We start from the raw sequence: 27,939 nt of genomic DNA, 5'->3' as shown, positions 1-27,939 counted from the left end.
CACTTTAAACTGTGGGATGGGCGGACTGCACAGTTAGCACGCACGGCATTTACAAAGCTGCTGAGACAGACGTGGCTCCAGAGTAGGAAATCTGAATGTACAAGCCGGTCCACAATGACTTTCGATACAGGGTTATTAAAATACATTGTCAATCATAAAAATACTTTCCTATATACATGTATGCTGTATAAACTACACGCCTACTGAAGAGTGCTGGGCTCAGGCGGCCTGGGCCAGGCAACTCAGCAGGGCTATTGTTTGGTCTTCAGAACCTGGGCGCGGCGGAGCCTGGAGATGGCGGAGCCGCGGGCGGCGCAGCTCTCTGCGGAGGGCTACTTGGAGGGGTCCGAGTCGGCCTGGCTCCCGCCGTCCTTGGCTGTCCTCCTGAAAGCTGACCCCAGCAGCTCTGGGCACTCGCACTGTTCATTGGCAATTTGGTTACATTTCACGATGAGGCTGTAGTTCATCTCATCCGAGATGACGCTGTCCTGCTTGTAGTCGGGATGGCTCGCCACGAACTCCCTCATCCACCGGGCCACGGTCATCAGTTGTCCTGACAAAGAAGCAGAGCTGCTCAACACCACGCCCCGCCACCTGCTGGCGTCTTCCATTTCCGCGTTCCACCTGGAGAGCAGAGTGGCAGGCAGGCAACGGGGTGCCGTTGCTAGGAACCTGTTAGAGGCCAGCCGCATGCCAGCATGACGGACGCCAGTGCCTACCATAGGAGCAGGTTCCTCTCGTGGCCAGAGGGAGGTGACGACCCCTCAGGCTGCAGGGCCTTGGGTGATGAGGATGGAGGAAGAGGAGGTTGACAGTGGAAAGCACCGGGGCTGTCCCACGAGGGGACCCCTCTCTCCAGAGCTAGCAGGGGGCCTTTGGCATGTGCCTAGGACAGCCCAGCTGGTGGCCACGAAGCTCGCTGCACAGATGCCAGGCCTGGTATGAGGCTGTGGCATGCTGTCACTACTGTCACTGCTGGGCACACCCACCCAGCAGCCCCAGGAGGGCTCCTGACTGAGCCCTGGGGCGTGTGGCGAGTGGACCCTCGGGCCTGGAAGGACGCGGTTAGAGAAGAAAGGGGAACGGTTACCGTACCGGATGCTCTCTTCTTGATTAGCTTCAGGTAGTTGAGAATGCTACATCTGGTGTCCACGTCCACTTCCATGCTCTCCAGGTAGGAGTTGAGGATGGGAATGAGGCCGGGAAACACCCCTTCCTGTGAGACGGGCTGTGTGAGGCCGGAGCCTTCCTCCCAGGGCCCTGCCTGCCTGCCTGCCTGCCTGCCTGCCTGCCTGCCTCCCTCCCTCCCTGCCTGCCTGCCTGCCTGCCTCCCTCCCTCCCTCCCTCCCTCCCTGCCTGCCTGCCTCCCTCCCGGCCTGCCTGCCTGCCTACCTTCCCGTTGATGATGGTGTCGATGCTCATGAGGCCGTACTCCTCCACCGTGAGCTCTGCACTGCTCTGGGTCCTGCCACAGCCATCCACCATGGCGTTACTGCCTGCGAGGAGAGGAGAAGCAGGAAGAGAGGAGGCAGGAGGTTAGAGGTGGGCCTGGCCCACACCTCCCCAGAAGCCAGGGGGCCTGTCATACCTTTGCAAATGTCCTTCCTAAAGTAAAACATGCCCTGCAACACAGCATCTCGTCTCTGCGCCGTCTTCATGTTTTCATCAACCTAAGGGCCAGGTCAAAACACTTGATCAAGCAAAGCGCCACGAGGAGCTGAGCCCCACACCGCGAGGCCGAGGCCGGCCTGGGCTGTGGGGAGACGCTGTCGCCACCAAGCCAAGCAGAGCAAACCAAACTAGAGGAATTCTGAGCCTTCCTGCCTCCACCCCAATTACACGTGCACGATAGAGGGGGGATGGCTGGAGGGACCTCATCTGTGGGACCCCCCCAAATCTCATCCTGAACAGAGATCCTCTAAGAAACAGCACAGGCCCAAGAGGAAAGCCGGGTGAGGGGAGAAGCCCACGACGGTGCCGAGTCAGAGGAGCCGAGCTGGGAGCCTGCCTCACCTTGGACAGAGGAATGAGGAAGTCCAGCTTGTACGACAGGATCACCCTCGTGAGCAGCACCACAAACACCACGTACGCCGAGTTCTCGAAGTCTGTCAACTGCACCTAGACACACAGAGACTGCACACATCAGGGACCAGCGCTGGCCCTTCCCTGGCGGCCTTGTCCCCAAGCCACCCAGGGCTGGGAGCCTGCGCCACATCCGCTCAGGGCTCAGTCCCACTGGCCTCTGGGCCTGCTGTTTGCTAATGGGCTTGCTCAGCTTCTTCCTCTGAGGAGAGCTGAGGGGCGGACAGAGGCCCCGAAGAGAGTTGAGGGGTAGACAAAGGCCCCGAGCAGAGCTGAGGAGCAGGAGGGCAGAGGCCCCGAGGAGAGCTGAGGGGTAGACAGAGGCCCCGAGGAGAGCTGAGGAGCAGGAGGGCAGAGGCCCCGAGGAGAGCTGAAGAGCAGGAGGGCAGAGGCCCCGAGGAGAGCTGAGGGGCAGGAGGGCAGAGGCCCCGAGGAGAGCTGAGGAGCAGGAGGGCAGAGGCCCCGAGGAGAGCTGAGGGGTAGACAGAGGCCCCGAGGAGAGCTGAAGAGCAGGAGGGCAGAGGCCCTGAGGAGAGCTGAGGGGCAGGAGGGCAGAGGCCCTGAAGAGAGTTGAGGGGTGGGCAGAGGCCCCGAGGAGAGCTGAGGAGCAGGCGGGTAGGCAGCGGCTGCCCTGGCCATGCCGGCCTCTTACCTCCATGGGCCGGAATTCCACTCTCCAGCCGATGTCTGAGTTTGGAGGAGGAGGCTTAAATCTCATGGTCTGCCAGTTGGTGGACTGGATGTTCTAGGGAAGAAAGCAAGCCAATGGTGAGATGACCCCGTGTCCCCAGGAAAGCCCCGCTGTGGATGAGGCCTGCGGCCTGATGCACCCCACCGGTATGGCCTGCCCGAAGGCTTTCTGGCATGCAGCCTGGCAGGCTCAGGAGGCAGTGGCATGGCTGGAGTCTCAGCACCGGGGTCTACGAGGCCATCTGTCATGCAGTGTATGACAAGAAGATGAAATACTGAACAAAAAGGTGTAGGATTGAGGAAACCATCTAAGAATTTTTAAAAGGGTGCTTTAAACCCATTTTTAATTTTGTCCATTTTTCACCATGCTAGGGAAGGTGGCGAAAAGCATGAGGACGAGATGTAGAGTGTCACCAGCCCCTGGGGAACACGTCTGGTCCTCAAGATAAACTGCATTTAAGATGGAGGAGATAGGGCCAGGAGTTTGGCCTAGTGGTAGAGTGCTTGCCTAGCATGCACGAAGACCCAGGTTCGATTCCTCGGAACCATATACACAGCAAAAAGCCGGAAGTGGTGCTGAGGCTCAAGTGGTAGAGTGCTAGCCTTGAGAAAGTCCAAGGACAGTGCTCAGGCCCTGAGCTCAAGCCCAGGACTGGCAAAAAAAAAAAAAAAAAAAAAAAGATGGAGGAGATACCTCGAAATGGTCGGACTCGTTGGCATCATCCATGTGTATTTTCTCTTCAAACAGGGTCAGCGGGTCTCTGATGAAGAGATGAGCGACATGCTGGGCCAGGAGGTGATCGATGCCTGCAAGACAGACCAGGCTGACTGCAGAGGGCAGGCCCGCCCCCCACGCGCATGGGGAGAGGAGAGGAGCCCACACGCTAGGAGGCACGGACGGTGCACCGACCTCGGCTGCCCAGGTTCTGTCCTGCAGGCGCTGGAGGGCCAGGGGCCTCTCACTGCCGACACGGCGCCTGCGGCTGCACACAGAGCTCCAGAGCGAGCCCCTGCTGCTCAAGTCGAGAGGACCTCAAGCAGCCTCCTAAGAGAAGTTAGAGACCAGGCGCCCATGAGCACTGGACGGGGCGCGGGGAACGGAGCGCTCACCTTCCTCCAGGAGCTGCTGGTAGATCTCCTTGTCGATGGTCAGCTCGATGTCGTTGTACTTCTCCCCGCACGTGGACAAGTAGCTGTCTATGGAATCGTACCGTGACTTACTGATCCTGTAGCTACTAGTCTTCAGAGGCTAAATACAACGAATACAGTAAATGCCAGAGAACGTGTTCACCCAGCTAAAACCCCAAGTAAGTCTATAAGAACACGCTTGCTTTTACACTGATAGTGAACACTTGATGAGACGTGCCTGAGGACCTTGGCCAGATCACAGCAGGCCTGGCCAAGGCCTCGGGAGTGGAGCAGGGCGGGGAGGGGGGGAGGGAAGACAGCTCCCTCCCTCACTGGGCACAGCCTGGCCCACTGAGGAGTGACTGTCCGGGAGGGCAGCAGAGTGGTCCTGCAGCAAGCAGGAGACATGGGAAACTTGTCCCCACCTTCCCCCCCATTCTCAACTCCCCATTCTCAACCTCCCATCCTCCCGTCCTCCCTCCCCACCTCTAGTCCTCGCTCCTCCCGGGTCCGGTCATCCACTGAGGCAGAGATGACTCCCCAGCGGCAATCGATGTCTGACACGTAGCCTCGGTAAAATGGAGATGCCGCGCTCAATGCCATCTACGGACCAAGGAAGACAGTTGTACAGGCTTCACTGGCTCACTTCCTCTCAGAAGGACGCTCACCAGGGATGACCCTAAGTTCTTGGCTTCTACTCATCCTCATCGTCACAGCGGGAGCATGGCCAAACTTGACACACAGCAGACAATTCCCCAGCAGCGGGACTACAGCACAGTAACTGAGCTCCATTAGCCATGCAGCCTTTCAAATCAGTTCACTTTCAAATGAAGCGTCCCGGATCCTAACAAGCACGCTCCAGAAATTCTGCCTAGGCAGCCTTATCTCCCATACCACGTGTTTAAAGTAAAATGCAATTCTACTTACAACAATTGGGCAGATGGTCGCCAACTGATCATAGAGGTATCTGGCCTCAGAGATGCTGCAGGCCTGGAATGTCACCTGTTAAGAATGCACATTCAGAAGTCATTAGTGTGTTTCCCAAGCAATCAAGTGTGACAGGGTAAGGGGTGGAAGAGAGGAGGAGGGGCACTGAGCCTGCTGATAGCCACGCACACTTCTGTGAAAAGCTGTCCTTGCAGAGGTGACCTAGGATCGGTACTGGATTGTGTTCCTCTGCACGGGTTGGTGGAGGCTTCGACAGGGATCTGGCACTGTTAAGGACAGTTTTAAATAACCCTGGGAGGGTACAGGGATGGCCCGGAGTGAGAAAGGTCTGAGAGCACCCATCTGAAGAAGAGAAGGCTGTAGGCGTGGGCAGGCAGGGCGGACAGTGACAGTGAAGGGTGACCCAGGACAGGAGATGCCAGGACAGAAGACCTCCAACACCTCTGAGTGGCTGGCACCGGGGGGAGATGTTTGGGTGACTACCCGGAGAGTACCACATACAGAAAACCCCACACCTGCTAAAACCCATACTCAGGCTCAGTAAAACACACCAGGAAGTTAGGCCAACAAAGGCCACCTAACTGGTTACCACAACTCCTCTACCCAACTACCCCAAAGACACAAACGAACCAATAATACCCCCGAAGAAACGAACAGATAAACACATGACGGCCTCGCCTCCTGTCGCAGGCTGGCAGGACATCAGGAGAAAGGGGCAAAGGGCAGCTGTTTATCACAGCAAACACATCTGCTGTAGCTGAGTACGGCCCAATAATGACTGTGTAAGTTCGGGTTGGTGGAGGAGGTGCTGATGGGCCTTGGGCCTGAGAGTGGAAATGCCCGTGGCCGACTATGTTCACTGCTCACGGCCTCAACCGGTCTGTTCCAGCGCTCACTGGAGCCTATGTCAGCTCATGGTGGCGACCACCCACCGAAACCATCACGGGGGTTGTTCAGAGCCCCGTCCTCCTCTAGCCACCATGCTGAGGCACAGGCTCCCGCACAGAGGGCGTGGGCATCCATTACCTAGACATTTTAGGTTAATTCAACATGGGGAACGAGCTGGCCTGGCTGCATCACCGTTCCTAAGGGAGGTGTGGTAGGAATTCATAGCCGAAGAGGAAATGGCTAACCTGGGGACCTTGTGACAGATCTGGCATCGATGCTGCCCAGATGAAAGAGGACACTGGAGGAGGATGAGGAGACACTCAAAGGCACTTACAAGGTACACTGTGGTGACTTCTGTTCAGCAAGGACCTCTCAGTTTAGGCCCCACTGTGACTTTTAAATATTATAATGTGTGTGGGGGGAGGAGGGAGGCAATTTTCTAAGATATCATGATACACATTTTCTTTTCTTATGCTTCAACCGGCTGCTCTTTGATGCTCCAGGTCAAATCCTGGACAAGTCAACCCTGGACATGACTGCTTACAAAAAGCAGTGACTGGAAGGCGACGGTTGAGCTTTCAACAGAAACTGACGTTATTCTACACAAATTCAGTCACTACTTGCTTTATTCTAGGGTGATATCGCTGATAGAACAGATCATAGCTGTAACCAAAGGGAAAGGAGCAAACCAGTTTTAGTACTGGAAGAAGGGTAAGAGTAGCAGGCAGGACAGGCCTGGTGTCTGTGCATTAACACATCACACACAGAGGGGCAGGGCCCGTAGCAAATGGACAACAAAGCAGATGTTCAAAGGCTCAGCTGCAATTTACCCTGAGCCAGTTCTGAAGTTCCATGGTTCCCTTAGGGGAAATCCCCACAATAACGAGCCATGAACTGACTGCCCACTGAAGGATTCCTGGACAGCCCCCGTCTCTGTACAGGGTCTTGTTGTGTAGCTCAGGATGCCCTAAACTCCTTCTTTGTCCCCCCATGCCAGCCGAGTGCTGGGATTACAGGCCTGCGGTCCACTATACCTGGCTCAGGAGTTGGGAACTTGCATGTGGAAAGGTTTTTTTTTTTTTGCCTGTCCTGGGCTTGAACTCAGGGCCTGAGCACTGTCCTCGAACTTTCTCAAGACTAGAGCTCTACCACTTGAGCCACAGCACCATTTCTGTTTTTTTTTCTATGTATGTGGTATCAAGGAATCGAACCCATGTCTTCGTGCATGCTAGGCAAGCACTCTACCACTAGGCCAAACTCCAGGCCAATGTTTTTGTTTTGAACAGTAAATCCTTAAATCTTTAAAGTAAAAATTAAAAATTACTTTGAAACTACCTTTTTCCCCTATAATTTGTATTGTTCTACAAGATTCAGAGCACAGATACCTGTGGTTCTTAGTGGAAGTCATTGCATTTGCAGCATTTTACAATGTCTATATTTGTGACAGAAAACTCTGTTTATGACATGTTGGAAAAATTAGCACTGAGTTTATAGTAAGGCTTGAGAGAAATGTACCTTCGCCACAAAATGCTTGGTCAGATGACACTAGAACCCATTTCTTTACACAACTACCGTGTCCAGGGAGAGGTCCTCGACCTTGGGAGTGAGATGTGTCATTTGCACACACACAGTGTTCTGAGAGAAGAACAGCAGCCCTGGTCCTTGGGAAGGAGTGTGACGAAGCAATTGTGCTTCCTCGGCAGAATACCTGGTTTATGATTAAAGCAAGAAAGGCCAACGGGCGTCCCGAGAGCACTTACACAGTTCTAAAGCCATGCTCGAAACCAGCCTAATGGCTCTCCTTAGAAACAGTTGCAGTTAAGACAAGGGAAGTCAAGAATGCAGCTAAAGGCAAAAGTTTTCATTTTGAGTTAAACGTGGCTTTTCCTCCTAAGGAAACTTACGGCCTAAATTTATTCTGAAGCCAAATTATTTTGAAGCCAATATAACATCTACTCCCTACACGTTAGGAGAACAGAGAGAAACATCATCCTTCATCAGACTGCATAGAAACAAGTCAGTGTAGAAAAATGCGGTGTGGTCTTCGCCTGGATGGCTGTTCTGAGCCAAACAAGCTGGAGGACGCGCAGGTGTGTGCACAGGCAGTGGCTGAGGGCAAGGCTGGCGCTGGGCCAGGGTTTGCCTGACATCCTCTTCAAGTGCTGGGGTGACACTTTGGTGATACTCCGTCTCTCCCTGTGGCCGTGTGTCCCCCACAACACTGGTGGCTGAGATGGAGCCTCCCAAGCAGCGGGGACCTCAGGCTGGAGCCTGTGTCGAGCTCCCTAAGGCCACTTCATCAGCTGAGGTTATCAGGATGGACTCGCTCTGACTTTCAAGTCTCCATGTGCAAGTGTACACACTGTGCAGTGTCTACACAATGACTTTAATCAGATACGTCTGTTAATCAAGGCAAGGAAATGAATCTAGGCTTGAGTCAGACCTAGAAGGGGCCTTGCCATAAATCCCGCTGTCAGTTACACATGACGTCTGAGGAGCCCCAAGTGATGGGAGGGTGGCTGGCAGGCGCTGGGCTGCCCGCCCCTGGAGCACTTCCGCGGAGAAGGAACGTTACTGCTCTCCATTCTGCATGTGCTCAAAGAAAGAGAGATGAGCGCGTGCCTAGCGGCGTCCCTGCCTGCCGACAGCGGCAGTAAGAAGAGCGCCATGCAAGGTGGTTCCAGGTCAGTGAACTACAGACCCCAGGGGTGCACTGAGGGGATCTGGGGTTCTAGGTCAAGAGACAGCTTCAGATGAACTTACTAAAACAATCTCCTTCCCTGGTCCCTTTGTACAACACCTTCATAGGAACAAAATTACTAAAAAAAATCTAATTTCTTTTCAGAAGGAATACCTTCTACCCATCGACTTGGTTCAAACGCAGAGTTTAAAGCAGAAGTGCGCGGGCCGGAGTCTGCGTGGTGGAAGCCATACCTGAAGGCAGCAGTTGCCCATGCCGAACCCCATGGCGTCCATGTAGATGTGGTCGGGCTGGGCGGCCTGGGCCGCCTCCTCGTCAGGAAACGTCTCCACAAACGGAGACGGGGTGTTCTTGTCCTTGAATACTGCGTGGTGCACACAGGGGAAGGATGCGGTTGAGTCAGGATTCCACAGGTCAGAACCTCTCCTCCTTGCCCCAGCGCCCCACACCTCCGTAACTTACTTGGCACATTGATGGCAACCTTTTCTCCTCTCCGATGCCGGATATTTCTTGTTAGGGTACTGAAACAGACAACCAAGCTTCATAAATGTCATCCAAGACCCACCACACACAACTCCACGCACAGAAATGAACGGATGGATGTCCTCTTCACACGATGTCAAAGAGTCCATAGACACTGCCCAGGCTGAAGGCACCAAGTGGCTTTGGGAAGGTGAGCATGCACGACCCAATCCCCAGCTCCCTCGTGGGAAGCTCCCCGCCCATTTCATGGCCCCTGCTGGGTGCCCACATCAAGAGTCTAGCTCAGGTCTGCCATGGTAGGCTCACTGGGCCTAACCCTTTCCCATGGTGACTTTGGGCGAATCTGCCCATGCACTTTGCAGTTACAATGTGCCCTGCACACGCTTCTGCAAGGGCTCTGGTCCACTCAGCTTAACAGCTCCTCTAAGAAGTCTGCTTCTCCCCCAAGGCAGCAAGAGGAGGTTACATTCTCCAACTAGCATCTCCCATGCTGCCACCTTCTGCTATCTATCACAATGCTCACTCACTTTCAACACAGGAACTGTGTTTATAAATCCATGTGCCCTCCACAAGTCCCCACACAGGACAAACGCTGCAGAGTCCCAGCGGCCCCTGCTTGAGATCGAGGGCCTTTGCTCAGGGCAGGAGAGCACGCGAGGTGCACAGGCCAGCTCAGGCCAGCTCAAGCCAGTGCAGGTCCCGAAGCAACTTCTCAACCTAACAAATGGCAGCTAAGAGCCCAGCAGTTAACAGCACAGAAGGAAAATAGCGCCTATGAGGCACACCAGGAGCCAGAGATGTTTAATGCTGTTGGGACAGTTGTGGTGAGATGAGCAGATCACAGAGACGTCGGTGGTTTAGAAGGGAAAAGCGGGAGTAACACGAGAGTGATGTAAGGGATCTGCTCGGCCGCGGGTGGCAGTGCTAACGACTTCCAGGAGGACTTGGAAAAGGCACAGGTTTGGAGACGAGCGGCAGCCACCAAGAAGCTGTGGCTCCCGTGTGCGGGCGTGCGCGCGCGCGCGCGCGCGCGTGTGTGTGTGTGTGTATGTGTGCATGGTTAGGGAGGAGCAGTCTGCACCGCACAGCTGCTGTGAGCGCCGTGTGCATGTATGTGTGTGTGTGTGTGTGTGTGTGTGTATGTGTGCATGGTTAGGGAGGAGCAGTCTGCACCGCACAGCTGCTGTGAGCGCCGTGTGCATGTATGTGTGTGTGTGTGTGTGTGTGTGTGTGTGTGTGTGTGTGTGTGTATGTGTGCATGGTTAGGGAGGAGCAGTCTGCACCGCACAGCTGCTGTGAGCGCCGTGTGCATGTATGTGTGTGTGTGTGTGTGTGTGTGTGTGTATGTGTGCATGGTTAGGGAGGAGCAGTCTGCACCGCACAGCTGCTGAGGGCTGTGTGTGAGGGAAACCCGGAGGCACACTCACCTGAAGCGGGGGTGCTTGTTTATTGCTTCGTCTGGGAAGAAGAGGGACTTGGAGGCACCTCCTTCCACGGGGCTGGGCTTGCACTCAGGCAGTGTGAACCCAGGACAGCCTAATCTACAACAAATCAAAGAGCTAAATAGGCGGGAGCCATGCTGGGGAGGAGTGCCCGCAGTCTCGCCACGCGTTGGCGTCTGTAGGTCATCACCTACTCTGCACTTTCACGGCCCCCACACCCTCCCGACAATGAAGCGGTGACTCAGGGTCTCTGACTCTGATCGCATGTCAGGGGCTGTCGTGTACCCCACGTGGCTTGAGCACGCTCCTTCCCTGGCGAGTTGTTCTCTGGACTGCCACTGCTCTGCATTCTGAGGGTGTCTCTGTATGGGGACAGGGTCTCCTGGGTGTCACCCAGCAGACCTCCTCAGAGTCGCTCAAGGCTGGACAGTCTCCAGCTCTTCACCTGCCCCTACCAGCCCTGCCCTTCCCCTGACCTCGGAGGGGCACTAACACGGAGCACAGACTCCACCTTCCTTCCACTCCTTGGGCTCTCCTGTTAGCAGCTGGGATCAGGGCTAAGCCCTGCGAGGCCCCAGGGCTCTAAGGTGGCATGGACAGGGAGGCGCTTGGCAGGATTTCCGCTTGGTGCCTGTACCTGTCTTTCATATGGGGAAGAGGCACCTACTGGCTGGCCACCACCTGGGGACAACTGGAGCGGGAGCCCTCATCTGGAAGACAGTTGCCAGCTAGACGGGACACGTTTTAACAGGCATGGCTGAGAGGTGACAGCCTCTTCCTGACCAACCACGCCACCACGGGCCACTGAGGCCCAGGTGACCACACAGACACTTCCCTCTCAGCCTCCTCACCAGAGATGCTCACCATTCCTGGACCCCAGTTCAGTGAACTGCCACGCACAGGACAAGGGAGATTGCGACGCAGTACTAGGGTTTGAACTCAGGGCCTTGCACTTGCCAGGCTGGCACATGAGCCATTACTGTGGCAGCTAGCCCATTTTTTTTTTTTTTTAAGGGCTAGTGCTCCATGGAGAGCCCTTTTCAGTTGAGGGGTGACATAAGAAGGTTAACCCAGATATTTTATTTTCTGGGCATAAAGAATGGTCACTGTGTGATCACACTACATATTCTTTTTTTTTGGGGGGGGGTCATAGGGCTTGAACTCTAGGCCTGGGCACTGTCCCTGAGCTACCACCCTACCCTTGAGCCAAGCCCCACTTCCCCTTTTCTACAGGTTAATTGAAGATAAAGAGTTTCAGGTCCTTTTGTGCCTGGGCTGGCTTTGAACTCTGATCCTCAGATCTCAGCTTCCTGAATAGTTAGGATGACAGGCGTGAGCCACCACGCCCAGTTTCACACTACTTATTCTTAATTTTAAAATATGAAAACACAGTCTGGTTTATTTTACAACCTTCACACTCTTTTAATTTGCTAAATGAAATATATAGTGCTCTTAATGTTAAATGGGAAAAAAGAAAATGTAGAAAGTTGGATTTTCAAGTTCACTGGAAGTTGTCAAATGATCTCCTCAGCCTTCTTGTCTACTTGTCCTAGGGCTTCCCTCAAACAGCAGCCACGACCTGACCTCCCCTCCTTCCCCTCCCCCAGATTCCCCTGCTCTTTTATTTCTACCACACACCCACTGCTGTGTCCCTGCTCTGCAGTCAATCTTGGGGCACCAAGCAAAACTGTGGCACTACCCAACCTTCTAGAAGCTTTCCCAGGCTGGCCATGGCTTTGAGGGCGGTGCCCTGGCATGGCTGCTGGGTCCACAGGTGTCTACCTGGGGACGGACGCTGGCGCCCACCTGGGGAAGGATGTTATTGTGCACAGGGCCTGGTTCTCTCCCAGCACCGAGGTGGCCTCCTGCCGCCGCTTCCGCATGTTGTCCTGGACGGTGTTGAACTCGGACATGGTCCCCCCATAGGGCTGTCCTGGGGTCCCCTCAATCATGTAGCTCCCGTACTCTGGCCGCCAGAGGGTAGGATGACTGCGGGAGACAATGTGCAATTTCCTCTTACTCTTCTTTGGAATCTACTTTACTATTATCATTATTACCTTCTACTTTACTATTATCATTATTACCTTCCTCAGTGTCTTCCGTTCCTCCCTCTCTCCTACTCCCTCCCTCCTGTCTCCAGCCCCGTGTGTAGATTCACTTTCATCCGTGTTCACCTCAGCCTTTTGCTGCTGCAGCATGCTCGAGTCTGTGTTAGGACTGAGGGCATGGCTGAAGTGGTGGCATCCTTGCCTGGTGAATGTTTGAACCTTAGCGCCACCACCATCACTACTACCAAATCTAGAACTTGCTTAAAAAAACCTGAAGGCCATTGGGTGTACACGAGGGAAAGACCTCCTTCATGAGGACGCCGAGGCCTTGAGCTCTTCAACCATGGAAGGACGGGAGCCATCGTGTCTAAAATATTCCCACAGTCTTTAACGTGTCTAAAACATTCCCACAGTATTGCATAATGGTAAGTACAGTTTGTGTTTAGCCTATTGTATGTACTAATATAGGGATATATTTAATCTCAACAACTTGGGGGGGTTGCATCGTTATTATCTGTACTTTACAGATGAGGAAACTGAGGCACTGAGTGGTTAAGCTTGGCAAAGGCTACTCAACTACCAAGTAATCAGTGCGCGAAAGCCAGGCAACCTGGAGCCTTAGCTGCCATGATATCCCACCTCCTACAAATCTCTTTGTAGCGCTAAGATCTAAAGGCACAGAATCATGTCTTTAGTAGTCAGCTTACTTGGGGTTGGTCCTTTCCCCTTTCTCTTGCAGAGTTTCAAGAACATCTTCTCCAGACAGGACCAACTGGACCTTTTTATTTTCATGGTCAAAAGATACCAACATGTACTCCACCTATTGAAAACAGTAAGAGTGAGAATGGTGAGCACCCTGCAGACTCCAGCAATGCCACTCTCATAAAGGCTAGAAAGCCTCAGTAACCAGAGACAGTCACATTTGCTTACACAACACCACCAAGGGCTCATTTGCATAATATGAAAACCTGCAGAAGCCAATGTCTGAGAGCAAGAGTTCCTTCTTGGACACTCTTACCCTATCCTAGGACTATCCCAAAGAAGCATCAGGCACCTGATGACAAATTCTACTTCAACAAAGCAGGATGGTGCAAACTGCTGTGGTTAGGAAGTTGTATTTTAACTTACTTCTTCAGTCATCTAATTATTAGAGACATGGCTACCTGGGAATATAGGCCAGGCAGGTTACAATCACTGGCATTTCAGATTTGTAAAAAATCGATTAATTTAATTAATTTATTTTTGTCAGTTGTGGGACTTGAACTCTGGGTGTGGGTGCTATCCCTGAGCTCTTCAGCTCAAGGCTAGTGCTCTATCACCTGAGCCACAGTGCCACTTCCGGTTTTCTAGTGGTTAACAGGAGATAAGAGTCTCATGGACTTTTTGTGCCTGGGCTGGCTTTGAACCATGGTCCTCAGATTTCAGCTTCCTGAGTAGCTAGGATTACAGGCGTGAGCCCCTAGTGCCCGATTTTCAGATTCTTTTATAACCCCTCTAAGTCCCAGTTTGAGGGAGTTCTACTTGTAATCATCAATGCTTCAATAATTTAGTTTTGGTATACTACAAATCATTTCGCTTCCCAGCTCTGAAACGGATTTTTACAACACAAGGCACAACAGTGCCTTAATAACAACACCTAATATAATTCTGGTGAAAATGGAGAGTTATGTGCCAAAGCAAGACTCCTTTGGGTAAAGAGCAATTATGATGCGCTTTTGTTTCCCTGAACTCATTCCTTAAGTCATGAGAGTCAGCACGAATAGTGAAAATTATGAAACACTGTGACTGAAGGGAAAACATCCATTTTCCACATGAGTGCAGAGGTGTGAAACCGGATTATTCAGGCAAACCCTGGAACATCATCTTTGCACAAGGCATCAGGACAATGATTTAAAGAAGGGTAGACTGATGCCCCCAAACTAAGCAGACTGTGATCAGTTTGGTTTGACTTATGGGACTCTAATATGGAATACACAGTACTATCACATTTACTGCATACACCAATATACTGGTAATGTGCAAACCTGCACACTGCAAAGGCAAGTGGCAGTCTACTGCTCTGGTCCCGGCCCCCAGGGCAGGGTGGCACACAGCTGCCTGCCCTGCCACATAAATGGGAATCTAAAGAGACTAGCAGAGTATAAGCTTCCAATGACCTTTTATTACAAAGGAGCATAAGTTCCCATTGGAATTCAGTTCAATAGATGGTTAAGAATGCTTGCATTGAGGGATGCAAGCCCTGTAATCTGTGTCAATGGACTGAGAACAATCTGGAAGCTTCCCCGCCTCAGCCCGAACTGCCACAGTCACTGAGGGCTGCCACTGCCTGCCAACTGCACCTGCAGACCTGGTACTCTAAAGAGACGCAGGGAAGGGGCATGGAAACCACCTGCATCTTGACCAGCAGGAGAGACCTCTGTCTTTAGGTGAACATAATGAGAAAGTGAGTGCCATGAATTTTTCATGCACTGCATCCTAATCTTTCAGCCCATCATGTAAAAGAAGCTTTGCTTACCCATTTTCTAGGGACAAAGGGGCTAGAGAGGTTAATTCAGTAACCCAAGGCCCAAGTGCTGGCCGGGCTTTGCGCCTGTCCCTGCCTCACCTCTGGCCTGCCTGGAACATCATGTTGCTAGGACCCGGGAGGGTGGCCACTTGGTAAGCGAAGGTGAAGCTCTGCAAGGTGGCGGAGGGTTACAGTACAGACGAGGCAAGGCAAGCAAACTGCAACCAACAGATCGAGCAGGCTGACCGATCCCAGAGGTGAGGAAAACAGAGTCCCTGACACTTATCTGTGTACAAAGTAGGCGAGAACTGGTGGTGGTTATGAAGGACCAATTACAGGAGCTGCTCATACTTCTCTAGTTTTGTTTGTTTCTGCTGTTCAATGGAAACTCTTAGTTTTCAAAATCACTCTTAGTCATGAGCCAGGCACTGACAGCTCAGATCTGTCACCCCTGATACTTGGGGGAATGAGAATGGGAGGTCTGTGGGCTGAGGCCAGTCCAGGCAGAAAGCTCCGAGACTCCTTCAGTGTGTAGCTGGTACTAGTGGTATGTGCCTGTACCTTATGTTCATGGAGTGTGAGACTGGGAGGTCCGTGGGTTGAGGCCAGCCTGGGAAGAGACTGCACCTCAATGAAAAAAACAACAACCGGGGGTAGTGCTGAGTGGCTATGATCTCAGGTAGGACAAGAATCATAAAACAGTAAAGACTTTATTTAAAAATTAATGAGTTCAAAATCAGGGCTGGAGGCATAGCTTAGTACCATAGCACTTCCTAGCAAGCCTGAAGTTTAAAGCACAGCCTGTAGCCCAAAAAGACAAAAAGCTCAGAAATAGTGTGAGCTTTATTATCTGCCAAATGGATGACCCTTAAAATGTTAACAAACCAGACTCCTCTTAATTAAAGAATAATCATCCATGATCTCACTAAGCAAACAAAACAGAAAAACAACAGAACATTTACCGCAGAAAAAAAAGAAAAGGAGACCTGTTCTTCTGTAGGGCCAATGGCTGCCAGAAGTGGAGACTTTTCAGATCATTTTTCACTCAGATTTAAAGCTAAAGTGGCAGTCCTCTAGCCTTCTAACATCTTCCCTGAGCTTCTACTTTTTCTAACATCAGTGCCTTACCACTTACTATTTGTTTATTTCCAATTCTAGTTCATACAAGCATCCAAATAACTACATCCTTGAGAACCAAACCAGGAAACATAGATTAGATTCAGTAACGTAGACAATGGGCAGTAACAAAGACACAGGAAAACGTGCTCCTGCTGTGAGATACCTAGTCACATGACTTACGTTATGATTTCTAAATGTTGTCCTTTTATCCCCTCTCTTCCCCCCTCCCTGGGTGTGGGGCTTGAACTCTGGGCCTGGCACTGTCCCAGAGCTCTTCAGCTCAAGGCTACTGTCCTACCCCTTGAGCCACAGCTCCACTTCCAGTTTTCTGGTGGTTAATTGGAGATAAGAGTCTCAATCCTCAGATATCAGCCTCCAGAGCAGCTAGGATTACAGGCATGAGCCACCTGAGCCACAGAGCAGTCTTGTCCTTTTCAAATAGTAAGGAAAGAGAAAAAAAGAACACAAAGGCCTGTAAAACTCCATGCTGGGCTGGGAGCATAGCCTAGTGGTAGAGTGCCCGCCTAGCATGCACAAAACCCTGGGACCCTGAGTGTGGTACCTCATACTCAGGAAAAGCTGGAAGTGGTGCTGTGACTCAAGTGGCAGAGGGTTAGCTTTGAGCAAAAAGTGTCCAAGGACAGTGCCCAGGCCCCAACTTCAAGTCCCAGGACTGGCAAAACAAACATCAAACAAATAAAAACAAAACTCCATGCCGAATCTAAGGATTAAAATATCCAGTAGTTCCTTTACCTTTTCAGCCTGCTATGTGCACGTGCAGAGGTTTGGACATTCACCCAGATAACTTACATACTCCCTGCTTTTCTGTCTCTGTAGTTAACATGTAGCTGTGGAGACACCCTTGCCTGGCTCCCTAGAGTCCCCAGAACTAGCTGACAAGCAAGCCTCTGCCAAGGGACAGAAGCAGAGGGAACTGTGTGCACGGTTCTGCTGGGCCCCTGGCCTGTGGGCTGGCTCTGCATTTGGCATGAAGTGAAGACGAGTCTCTGAAGAACAGCAGTGGTTCTAAGAAGGGAGTCAAAAAACTACTGCGTAGGCTAGTGGGAGGGGCCAGTGGTGGACGGGAAGATTGGGCCCCGAACCCCAAACGTGACTAGGAGGTCTGGAGACCTGCCCTGTCTGCCCCCTCTTCCATATTCTGCCATGACTCCCTCTGACCCTTCCCAAAGCTACGGACTCTCATCGCATTGTCATCCTTTCTCCATCCAGACTCTGGTGACCCAGAATAACATACCCCCAAATGAGAAGTAACCACAAGGCACGGAGTCTTATGGAACTGGAGTGTTTCAGAATTATTTGTGAAACATTTTCACTTCTAGGAAAGAGAATTAGGAAATAATGCTTCATAAAAATGCCTAATCATACACCAAAGTCTAAGTTTCCAGAAGCTCTTACCCTCAAGCAGGAGTATCAAGTCGAACAAAGCTTGGGAAAGGAAATATTTTGAACTGGTGAATATCACTCCAATACTTAACACTAATCTTAGGAAGTTTGAAAATAGGGCAGGAGGCTCACACCTGTAATCACATCCACTTGGGGGCCGAGATTGGGGGGTCAAGGTTGAGGCCATCTCTGGCAGGACACCCAACCCTGGTGAGCCAATGCCAGCCCAGTGCCTTGCGTCACGCAGCGAGAGCCTGGACATCCAGACATCAACCACAGCCTTGTGCGTCTAGTGGAGATGTGATAGCATGCCATGTGGTTGGTTACTTCCCTGGTAACACCATCAAAAACAGGAGGAGCACTGTTTTGGGTTCATGTCTGGGCAGTTTTGGGGCATCAGTAAGTATTAAGTAAAAAGTCCTACTTTTAATTTTCCATTTGTGTTATTTTATATGTATAGTGATATTTTAAATTGGTAATGGATGAAGTATTTCATGAAACTGCCCCATGTCATGAAAAGGAAATGCTTTAGCCATTTAAAGTGATAACAAATTCCTAAAACCTTAGTCTCCCCATCCCCACCATCATCTTACATGGCAGAACTGCAGGGCACACCCAGAGGAGGAAGTCGAGATTCTTAGAAGTGAAATGAACATGGCCTCACCCTGACCTGGCCTTCTGTTGGCCTGAGGGATGAGGACAGATATCATGGGTTTCCCATATGACTGGGTACTTCCTTGAATCATGCTGCCCCCCCCCCCCGTCTCCCCCCGAAAACATTCTCACAGGCCTCGGGTACTGCCAGGAGGCTAGGGTGAGAAACTGAGACTTCACCAGAGATGCTGCAGAAAGGCCACGAGGACTCTCACAAAGGGAAAATAGTAGTATTTTGACTAAGGAGAGAAGTCAGCCAGGCTCGGTGGCTCACGCCTGTAATCCTAACTACTCAGGAGGCTGAGATCTGAGGATCTCAGTTCAAAGCCAGCCCAGGCACTAAAGAACGTGAGACTCCTATCTCCAATTAACCACCAGAAAACTGGAAGTGGTGCTGTGGCTCAAGGGGTAGGGCGGTAGCCTTGAGCTGAAAGCTCAGACATAGCACCCAGGCCCAGAGTTCAAGCCCCTAAACCAACAAAAAAATTATTTTTTTCTTTTGTGTGTATGTACATGCATATGCAAGTATTGGGGCTTAAAAAGAAGTCAGGGGCCAGGACTTTGGCCTAGTGGTAGAGTGCTTGCCTAGCATGCACGAAGACCAGGGTTCTATTCCTCGGTACCACATACATAGCAAAAAGCCAGAAGTGGTGCTGTGGCTCAAGTGGTAAAGCCCTAGCCTTGAGAAAATCCAGGGACAGTGCTCAGGCCCTGAGCCCAAGCCCAGGACTGGCAAAAAAAAAAAGAAGTCATAATGGTGAGCCCTGGACATGTGGTGATTTAGGTACAAGGTGCCATGGGCACAGATCTGTTTGTCCTGCTTTGAATATAACACAAGACACTCCTTTTCTAGGCCTCTGAATTTATGCTGGCTGACTTTTCCAGCATACCTCGGTGTTAATTTTCTGACGTGCCCAAAGCCCAGGAGACAGTCCTGCCTTGTCCCTGCCTTGCTGGGAAGCACACTGGGTTACCAATGTGATGTCTGTTTTGGCCACTGGCATAATCCAGGCAGTACAATAGAGAAACCTGAGCCACAGGCATTCTTTTTAGAGAAACAATATTATAAGCAGAACTAGTTCTTACCGCAGAACACCTGCACTTGAGTATTACCTGGAACAGTGAACTCCCTGGCTTTGTTGACAGCATCCTCCCGGCCCTGGTCCGAGTGGAGGGCAGGGAAGAGAAGCTGTCCTGCTCCCAGGACACGGGCTGCCAAAGACAAAGCTAGGCCCAAAGGGTGAGAACTATACAGAATTTCTGTACATGCCAACATGCGAGAGTGTCATAGCCCTGGCTACAGAAGGCCTTTGCTCTCCACTAGGATGCCACTGCCTATGGTGCCATGTTTACATGTCAGGATCTCCACACTCACCTCGTGACCACGGCAAGGGCTAGAGCTCAGAACATTCAGGGCCACTCAGACAGGGCACCTCGGGGCCATGGGAGGAGGAGACTCATGACGTGGTACTCCAGCCTCACAGCATCTGTGTTAGGCGCACTGCTCCAGTCAAAAGTGGAAGGAGAGTACAGCCCCGTGGCCATGGGGCCAACCCAGGGCCCGCACCCAGAACACTGCCCCAAATCTCCCATGCCTCAGCACAGCTCCCACCCTCCCAGGAGTCTCTCAGCCTCCTTCATGTGGTCTCCCTGACTGGGCAGCGACCACACCGGCCTTTCTCTGCTTCTCTAGCACTTGAAGGCCTTTGCATGGCTGGCAAGGAGACTCCCCTCCCCCAGCACCAGACACAACGCCCTGCCCCCTTGAGAATACATGCTGTCTTACCAATTTTTATGAATACAAGTGGGGCTCTAAAAGTAATTCAAGACAGCAAACACACTTGCACTTCTTACCCAGGCTTTGGACTTGATTTTGTTAGTTACTAATACTCTTAAAGATACCCGAGCCAGTTTTTTACAGGTCCTGCTATTTCTGTATCACCTGACTTCCTGTAGTACACCCTCGGCTGGCCCGCGAGGTAAGCCATGTGGGGGCTTGAGCTGTGCTCTGGGGAGCGAAGTGCATGACCGCTGTGCTCAGAGAACTTTTGTTGACTTGCTAGTTCTTGATATATGAGTAGAGGAGTCAACAGATAACAAGCCCTAAACCCAGCAGGCCAGGGCCTGGGCATGCACACCTAGTTTGGTTAGTCCAAGAACGTCCAGAAGGAGAGATGAAGGAAGCGCATCCATAGACCGTCTCAAGCTGTGTCTGAGGCTTCGAGTGCTCAGAGAATGAAGTGTACAAAGAATTCTTTACATGTTCACTTTCTCAGCTTTAACGTCACTGCGGCAACTGGAACTGGTCTACAACACTTCAGAGAAGCACAGCCAGTGCTCTCAGGCTCTTCAAGCCCTTTCCTACCTTTGGGAAGCTCTGAAGTTCCAGTCTATGACTCTATGGTTGATTTAAACAGGGCGAAGCCACGTTCCAGATTCGCTGGTTCTCAGGGAAATGGTCATGGTGTTTTTTTTTTCTGCTAAAACAGCATTCAGACCCTCAAACTGAGAAGGAGGAGGGAGGGAGCAAAGGGACAAGGGAGCAGGGGATGAGTATATATCTGGCAGGAGGGAAAGAAACAACAGTGGATCTGGAAGTGCACAAACAGTTATGCAACCAGGAACGTCTGTTTTGGGAGTTCTCTTGTATTCTTACGGTGGAAAATAGTTCAACTACCAAACCCTGACAGAACCAACAAGAAAACCCAGGAGTACTGGAAATTCTTTAACTAGGGAGTCGTGCACAGAATCTTAGGGCTGGCGAGCCTTTGTCAGCACGTGGCAGGCCTCAGACCTTGTGTGTCTGATTAGCTGGGCTTGCTCTCTCCCAAGTTCCTCCACATCCAAGAGGTCCCCAGTGCCTCCCAGGCTTGCCTACCTGACACCACCCTGCTCCAGGAGCCCTCCCATCCCCCTGTGGGGAGGCCTCACCTTCTTCACCCCGACCTCGGGCCCCACTCCTCTTGCTAAGAGTGTGTAGCATGGCTTCCCCTCAGGCTTGGTGGCAGCCCTGCCCTTCCCCTCGACAATCTCACCCCTCTGACATCACACAGCCACTCCCACGCTCCTCACGGTCCAGTTGCTGCTTCTCCTTCAAGAGTGCCCAACTCCTGAAGCAAGAGGCTTTGAACGAACATCTGGACCAGTGCCTCACGGGCCGTCCCCTGCCGGGATGCCTGCTCACAATCCTCTGCCAGAAACCTGGGGAAGGCGGACCACCACCACACACTCAGGCGTGGCTGATGACATCCTCTAGTAGGGAATTTGCCTGTAGTGATCCCTCCTATTCCATTTTTCATATCACTTTCAAAATGATCTACAATAAAGACCCATGCCCCAACACCATCTCTCTCAGTACTCATACAGTTCCCGAAGCAGCTGGACTCTGGTGGCATTCCCAGCCTTATCCTCTAGCCAGCCTGTTCCTTCCCAGATGCCAAAGCCATAGTCACAGCAGCCCCTTGGCTTTAGGACCGTCAGGACCTCCAGCCTCACATGTGTATAGGCCCTTGCCTTGTCTTTTCCATCTTCCTGAGGCCTGACTACAATCTGTGTTGCTAGAAAGGGCCTACCTGTCTCCCCTGCTCTAGCCGCGGCATTCTTCAAGAACCGAGAGTTGCTTTCCCTTCTCCTCCCTCTCTTACCAGTTTCACATGGCCATACTCTGTGGCACTCGCTAAATGCCTCAAAAGTACTGTACTCCACTGTGGAGAACAGCTTTTCATTTTGCCACATGTGAGTAAAACTTAAGTTTCAGTTTTTCTGAAGTAAACAATTAGGAAGTCATTTTGTTAGAGAAGCTGTAAAGCTCAAAAAGGTGTATATAGGAAGCCAAAGGCACCATTTCTGAAACCTAAAACCCACGGCTTTATAATGGCATTACTCCTCCAGAAGCCACAGGAACATGTTTCAGGAGAATGCTGAACTCTCACAAGCAATGAGGCAGAAAAACCATTTCTAGCATTTCTCATGGGCACTTCCTGACTTTCCTAAACTCAGTGGAATGTAGAGCACTCTGAAACAGCTAAAATTGTGAAAAGCACTGTCCTAGCAATCATAAGGCACTGAGTTCAATCACTAATACTGAAGTTAATGGACAGAACTCTAAAATGCTCTAAAGTTAACGTATCTGCAAACACATAACTGGAAACCTTATTAGGGATTTTTCTGCTGTTTGTCTTTGCGTTTTGAACTCACAGTCCTGTGCTGGTGGGCTTCGAGCCAGATGCACTTTCCTGCCTGGGGCTGGCCTCCTCTCCAGCAGACCTTCCCGATCTCAGCCCACTGGCAGCTACAGTCACAGGCTGGAGTCTCCACCACGGGGAAAATGTTGTTTCTTCCTCTTCTTCTTCTTCTACTTTTCCTTCTTCTGCCTTTTTTTTTTTTTTAAATTAGTCTTATACATGAGAATGTAGTCCAAAGATTTGTGTCTAAGATCAAAGAACTTTCTGAGAGAAGGGCTTTTACTTTTTAAACTTTAGCCAGTCATCAAATATAAGCAAACTTTCAACATACTCAAGTCACAGAATGGACAGTGACACTAATGATAAACATTAGTAACAGAGGGGCAAAGAACATCCCAACCTGAAACACTTGGCTAAACCAGTTATGGTAGCATACACTGTAGTCCCAGAACCTAGGAGGTTGAGGCTGGAGGATCTTGAGTTTGAGGCCAGCCTGGGCCTAGTGGGATTCAGTTTCAAAAGTAAAACAAAACCCTTAAGACCTGTGAGGTCCCACCTCAGCAGTCCTGCAGCATCTGAGCCAGGCCAACTGTGCTCTCCAAATCATAACCTAAGGTAATGTGCTGAACGCCAGGTCTATGGACCTGCCCAGTACACTGTACAAGCAGCTCCCAAAAGGGCATTCCAGAACATAGCTCAGGGTCATTCCAGGAATATACCAAGTATCAGGCACCTAACAAGGTAAAATGCACACATCCATCAAGTTCAAACAAGACCTTGATCTGAAAGCTGTGTGCACTATATGTAGATATGAGCTTCCCCTTACCACGGGCGGGCCACACACACACCACGCGGGTCCAGAAACATTTCCTCCCTTTTCCCACTGTGGCCCATCCTGGTGGTGGATCTCACAGCGTGTTTACGCTTGAGCTCCCACAAGCCAGCAGGCACCTCCACTTCACAACATTAACATACTGTTTTGAGATATACACCTTCACTAAAAATTTTACCCAAAAGGCATTCAAGCGAAGTCCAGCTCTTGAGTTTTCCAAATGAGAAATGAAGTTCAAGGTCACACAGGCCATTGGACAAGGCAGGTCTGACTATTTCCCCAGTGGCGGGGGTCCTTCCCACCCCATCAAGGAACAGTCTGAATAGCTGTTTTGGTATGTGGTTTTTACGCCACAGCGCTGGGGGTGTGACAGCCAATCACGAGAAGCAGAAACAGGTCTGAAGTGCACTGTGCTGCCTGTCTGAGGCAGGGCCACCCATCACGGAGAGCTCACCACTTATCTGCCAGCCACTTCCTGTTCTCACCTATGCTGCTGTCTGGTGCTCTTGGCTCTAACAACTCCACTGCACACTCAGTGTGTGCAAAAGTGAGTCCCTTCAGGCAAGTTGGCTCAAGCCTGTAACCCTGGCTACTCAGGAGGCTGAGAGCTGAGGATCACAGTTTAAAGCCAGTCCAGGCACTAAAGACCTTGAGACTTATTTCCAATTAACCTCTAGAAAACCGGAAGTGGTGCTGTGGCAGAAGGGGTAGGGTGGTACCCTAGAGCTGAAGAGCTCAGGGACAGCTCCCATGCCCAGAGTTCAAGCCCCACGACTGACAAAAAAAAAAAAAAAAAGTGAGTCCCTACAATGTACAAGGCCTGGTCTGATCCTGGACTCCCTTGCACGAAGCTCTCTTCAAGGAAGCCTTCTATGACAAAACTTAAGACTGGCTTTCAAGCAAAACTTTAACTGTGAACCACAGGAAGGAATAAATGACCCACCACAAACCCCTTTTCATACACACTCAGTTCAAAATTCGAATGCAGCTGTCTTACTATGTGATCAATTTATCATGTATGCTTCACTCTACATTCAACAGACAGAGTATGCCACTGTTCACTGCAGGACTGTTGACAACAGCTGAGGTGGGAACACCCTACATATTCACTCACAGAACAGACAAAAGAGAATTGAGTAGTGCTAAAGAAAAAGAAAGTTTAGTATTGGTATACTGAAACAACAAAATACTATTTAGATGCAAAGAAGAACTCTTGAATATATGACAATTTCAACTAGCCTCACATATAATCAAAGTGAAAGAAGCCTGTCATAGGACATAGTTTCAATATAATATCCTTTCACTTATATATCTTAAATATTTAAACTCTCTCTCTTTTTTGTGGGAATGGACTCTGGGACTGGGCGTTGTCTGTGAGCTCTTCAGCTCAAGGCTACCACCTACCTCTGAGCCACACAGCCCCACTTTCCCTTTTCTAGTGATTAACTGAAGTTTAAAGTCTCACGGTCTTTAGTGGTCTTAGTGCGGGCTGACTTTGAACTTTGATCCTCAGATCTCAGCCTCCTGAGTAACTAGGATTACAGGTGTGAGCCACCGCACCCAGCTTTGTAAACTCCTAAAAGTCAGAGTAAGACAGTGGTGCTGGGGGAACTGATACAAAAGTAAGTCCCTAATCAACTATGCAGGCCCAACAAATTTTAGAAAGTGGTACAACATTGTTTCAGCCCTCCACAACTCTATACTTAACATTTGTTAAAAAGATAGACTGTATCTTCCCCCTTCCCCCCCCCCCCCAATTGAACTCTGGGCCTGGGGGTTCTCTATGAGTTCTTCAGCTCAAGGCTACCACCTACCCATTGAGCCACAGCACTACTTCTGGTTTTCTGGTGGTTAATTGGAGATAAGAGAACCTGATCCTCAGATCTCAGCCTAGGAAAGAACTAGGATTATACAGGCGTGAGACACCCAATCTGGCTGACAGAATGTCTCTTCACCATTCACCACCACCAACTATCCCAGAAAAAAAAAAAATGGGAAATGAAAAAGAGGTTTTTTCTTCTTTGTTGCTTCTTCTTTTTTTAAATCTTGTTCTTTTATCTGTCTATGGGAGTTGAGGGGGGCAAAATTAAGGGACAAAGGATGAACAAATGCAGCCGTGGTGCTCACTGGACCGGATGTTGAAAATGAACTGTACAACTTGTGGGTGAGGACAGGAGGGAAAAATCGGGAGAGAGCAAGGGAAGGGTTGACATTATCTAAAAAAAAATCTCATTACCTGACTTACATAACTGTAGTCCCTCTGTATATAATCTTTGTAAGAACCACAACATAAATAGCCCAGAGATGTGGCTGGAGTTTTCTGACTCTGTTCATCAACTTGCTTGCAGGTTGGAAAATGATGCCTCCTTGTGGGATGACAACTTTGTGTCACACTGAGGAGTAGAGGCTTGGCACAGATCAGGTACCACAGTGGGACACACAGAGGTTTACACCCAACAGGCCCAGGGAGAACGATGGGAGGGCCCCACTGAAGTGTGATTTCCCCTCCCATATGAAAGTTCCACAATCGTATTCATCCTCTGCCAGGTGGCCTATTTCCAGCTGGACTCTAATCATTGGAAGGCAGTAAAACATCAACTGATAGTTTCATATTTCATTTCAGTTTCAAAAGTCCCCACATTTTTAGAGAACAACTCTGACAGGTTTTAGTGTAATGGCAGGAAACCTTGCTAGAGTATTATGAGGCCAAACTTCCAAACGGTTCCTTTGATACCTGACTTCACATTTCAGGAAGTCACCTTTGTAAGATGGCTGGAGGCTAAGCCCAGTTTCCTCCCCCTTGAAGACAAACACTGAATTTCCCACTTTCCTTAAATTTTGGGAGGAGAGGTGAGTACTTTCTAGAAATCCTCTGTACTATACTTCAAGGCTCTGTTTCATTCAGCTCACCTCACTTTAACTCAACACCTTCAAGTCTCTGTGAACAGGTAGGTCTAAATGCTTTCCCTGCCCATGGAAGGAATGGTTTTAAGGCAGGGAGACTAGGCAGGAGGGGGTCCCTGTGTTCAAAAGATTCCTGTTCTATCTGGCATGTTAAAACAGGCACAAAGGAAATTTTAACTTGTAGTTGCTAAGGAATGGCTAGTTTTCTCACCATAATTCCACAGTTACCTGAAGCCAACCTGGCATAAGGTTTAGGCCCTAGGGCAATAGGTGACCAAATTGCAGTGTCTCTGCTCTTCTTGGGTTGACACTTTCCTGTGAGTGACACAGGATATGTGTGTCACATAAGGAACAATGAACTTAAAAGGACTTTCACCATACACCCGCTGTGGCTCCTTTTCTGTAGACACATCAAGTTACTATCACTGTATTTCTTTGATTTAGAGAAGTTCATTTCACCAGAGCCAGGAGTCAGGTCTATCCAACCAGTCTTAGAGAGAAAGTACTTCTGAAGTGGCAGCACACAGCCATTAAAACTTAGGTCAGTGGCCGGGAGTTTGGCCTAGCCATAAGAGTGCTTGCCTAGCATTCATGAAGACTGGGGTTGGACTCCTTACCGGAAATGGTGTTATGGCTCAAGTGGTAGAGCTCTAGCCTTGAGAAAGTCCAAGGACAGTGCTCAGACTCTGAGTTCAAGCCCCAGGACTGGCGCAAACAAACAAACAAAACCCTCCCCACAAACTTAGGCCGAGACTGAGAGCTTTACCCCAGAGACAGACAGAGAAGGTAAGCCACCTCAGACAAATGCTCAAACCATTAAAACCAAAGAGAGCATCTCAGGATGCCGGTTAATTTTATGTGCTGCGTATTAATTTTAAAAAGGGAGGTGGGCAAACACCTTTGGCAGAAAGGAAGTCATTCCGCTCAACCTGGGTTCAATAAATTTGAGCTGGGGCTCTAGACCCCGGAGCGACGCTGGGGTTTTCCCTCCAGGAAAGGCTGCGCCCGGCGATTACACTGGCTGCTCGTTCCGATGTGGGGGGTTTCGGGGAGAGCAGTTAGAGGGGTTCAGGGAGCCGCCTGGACGGCGGCAGGCAGGGCAGACACCCCAGAGGCAGCACTTCCAACAGGCAGAGGCCTGCGGGCCCCCCAGTGCTGGTCCGCTCCCGGGGCCGAGGGGGCCCGCGGTCCGCAGATGCTCCAACCGCACTTTTGCACGCGTACCCGACGCGGGCTCTCGGCTTCCCAGGGCCCAACTGGCGGCGGCCGAATGAAGGGGAGACCCCCGAAGAGCGAGGGGGGCGGAGGGAGGCACAGGCCCGCCCGCGCTCACCTCGTCGCCCCACTTGAGCACGTCCTTGTGCCGGTCCTTGACGGCGTGGTAGATGTGCAGGAACTGCAGGATCCCGTGCCGCCGCACGTGGTCGGCGTGGCGCTTGGTGTCCTCCCAGCTGAGCGGCGACCCCTGGGCCAGCAGCCCCATGGCCGCCCCGCCCCTCCGCTCGGGGCCGCGGGCGGGCGCGGGCCGGACGCCGACTGCTCCTCCCCGGGGACGCCCTCGGGCCGCGGCCGGCGGAGGGGGCGCCCTCCGTTCCGGCTCCCGGTGGGTGGTCCCTGCCGCCCGGGGGCGGATCGAGGACGAGTGGGTGCGGCTCTCGCTCCCGCCCCGAAGGGTAGCGGCGGCTCCCGCTTCGCGGCGCCGCTGTCGTGCACAGGCTTCCTACTTGTGACCGAGCCCTGCGCCGCCACGGAGCATGCCCAGTACCCGCGTCCGCTGCTCTCCGCTCCAGCGGGGAGCCGGCGCTCCGGGTTTTATAGACGGCGGAGGGGGCGTGGCGCGGGGGGGCGTGGCGCGGGGGCGTGGCCGACAGCTGGGAAAGGGCCGCGCCGGAGGCGCGCGGAGGCGTAATTGGGGCAAGGCCGAGG

At 51.3% G+C, this 27,939-nt stretch overlaps 1 protein-coding gene across 1 annotated transcript; it reads right to left on the bottom strand.

The window, feature by feature from the left end:
• On the bottom strand, positions 1-27,851 carry Gclc (glutamate-cysteine ligase catalytic subunit). The gene is made up of 16 exons (XM_090355474.1): positions 27,347-27,851; positions 13,118-13,230; positions 12,169-12,351; positions 10,348-10,461; positions 8,900-8,958; positions 8,671-8,801; positions 4,828-4,902; positions 4,387-4,503; positions 3,883-4,021; positions 3,467-3,579; positions 2,735-2,827; positions 2,014-2,118; positions 1,589-1,670; positions 1,393-1,496; positions 1,096-1,216; positions 1-553 (listed from the first exon to the last, which is right to left on the bottom strand). Exons 1-16 carry the CDS (start codon positions 27,494-27,496, stop codon positions 333-335), a joined length of 1,920 nt encoding a protein of 639 aa, XP_090211600.1. The 5' UTR covers positions 27,497-27,851; the 3' UTR covers positions 1-332.
• Positions 27,852-27,939: the final 88 nt, after the last annotated feature.

The sequence above is a fragment of the Megascapheus bottae genome, chromosome 22 (assembly GCF_031878675.1).
Source record: "Megascapheus bottae isolate mThoBot1 chromosome 22, mThoBot2.hap1, whole genome shotgun sequence".
Taxonomy (NCBI): Eukaryota; Metazoa; Chordata; class Mammalia; order Rodentia; family Geomyidae; genus Megascapheus; species Megascapheus bottae.
This window is presented reverse-complemented; position numbering and strand designations above follow the sequence as displayed.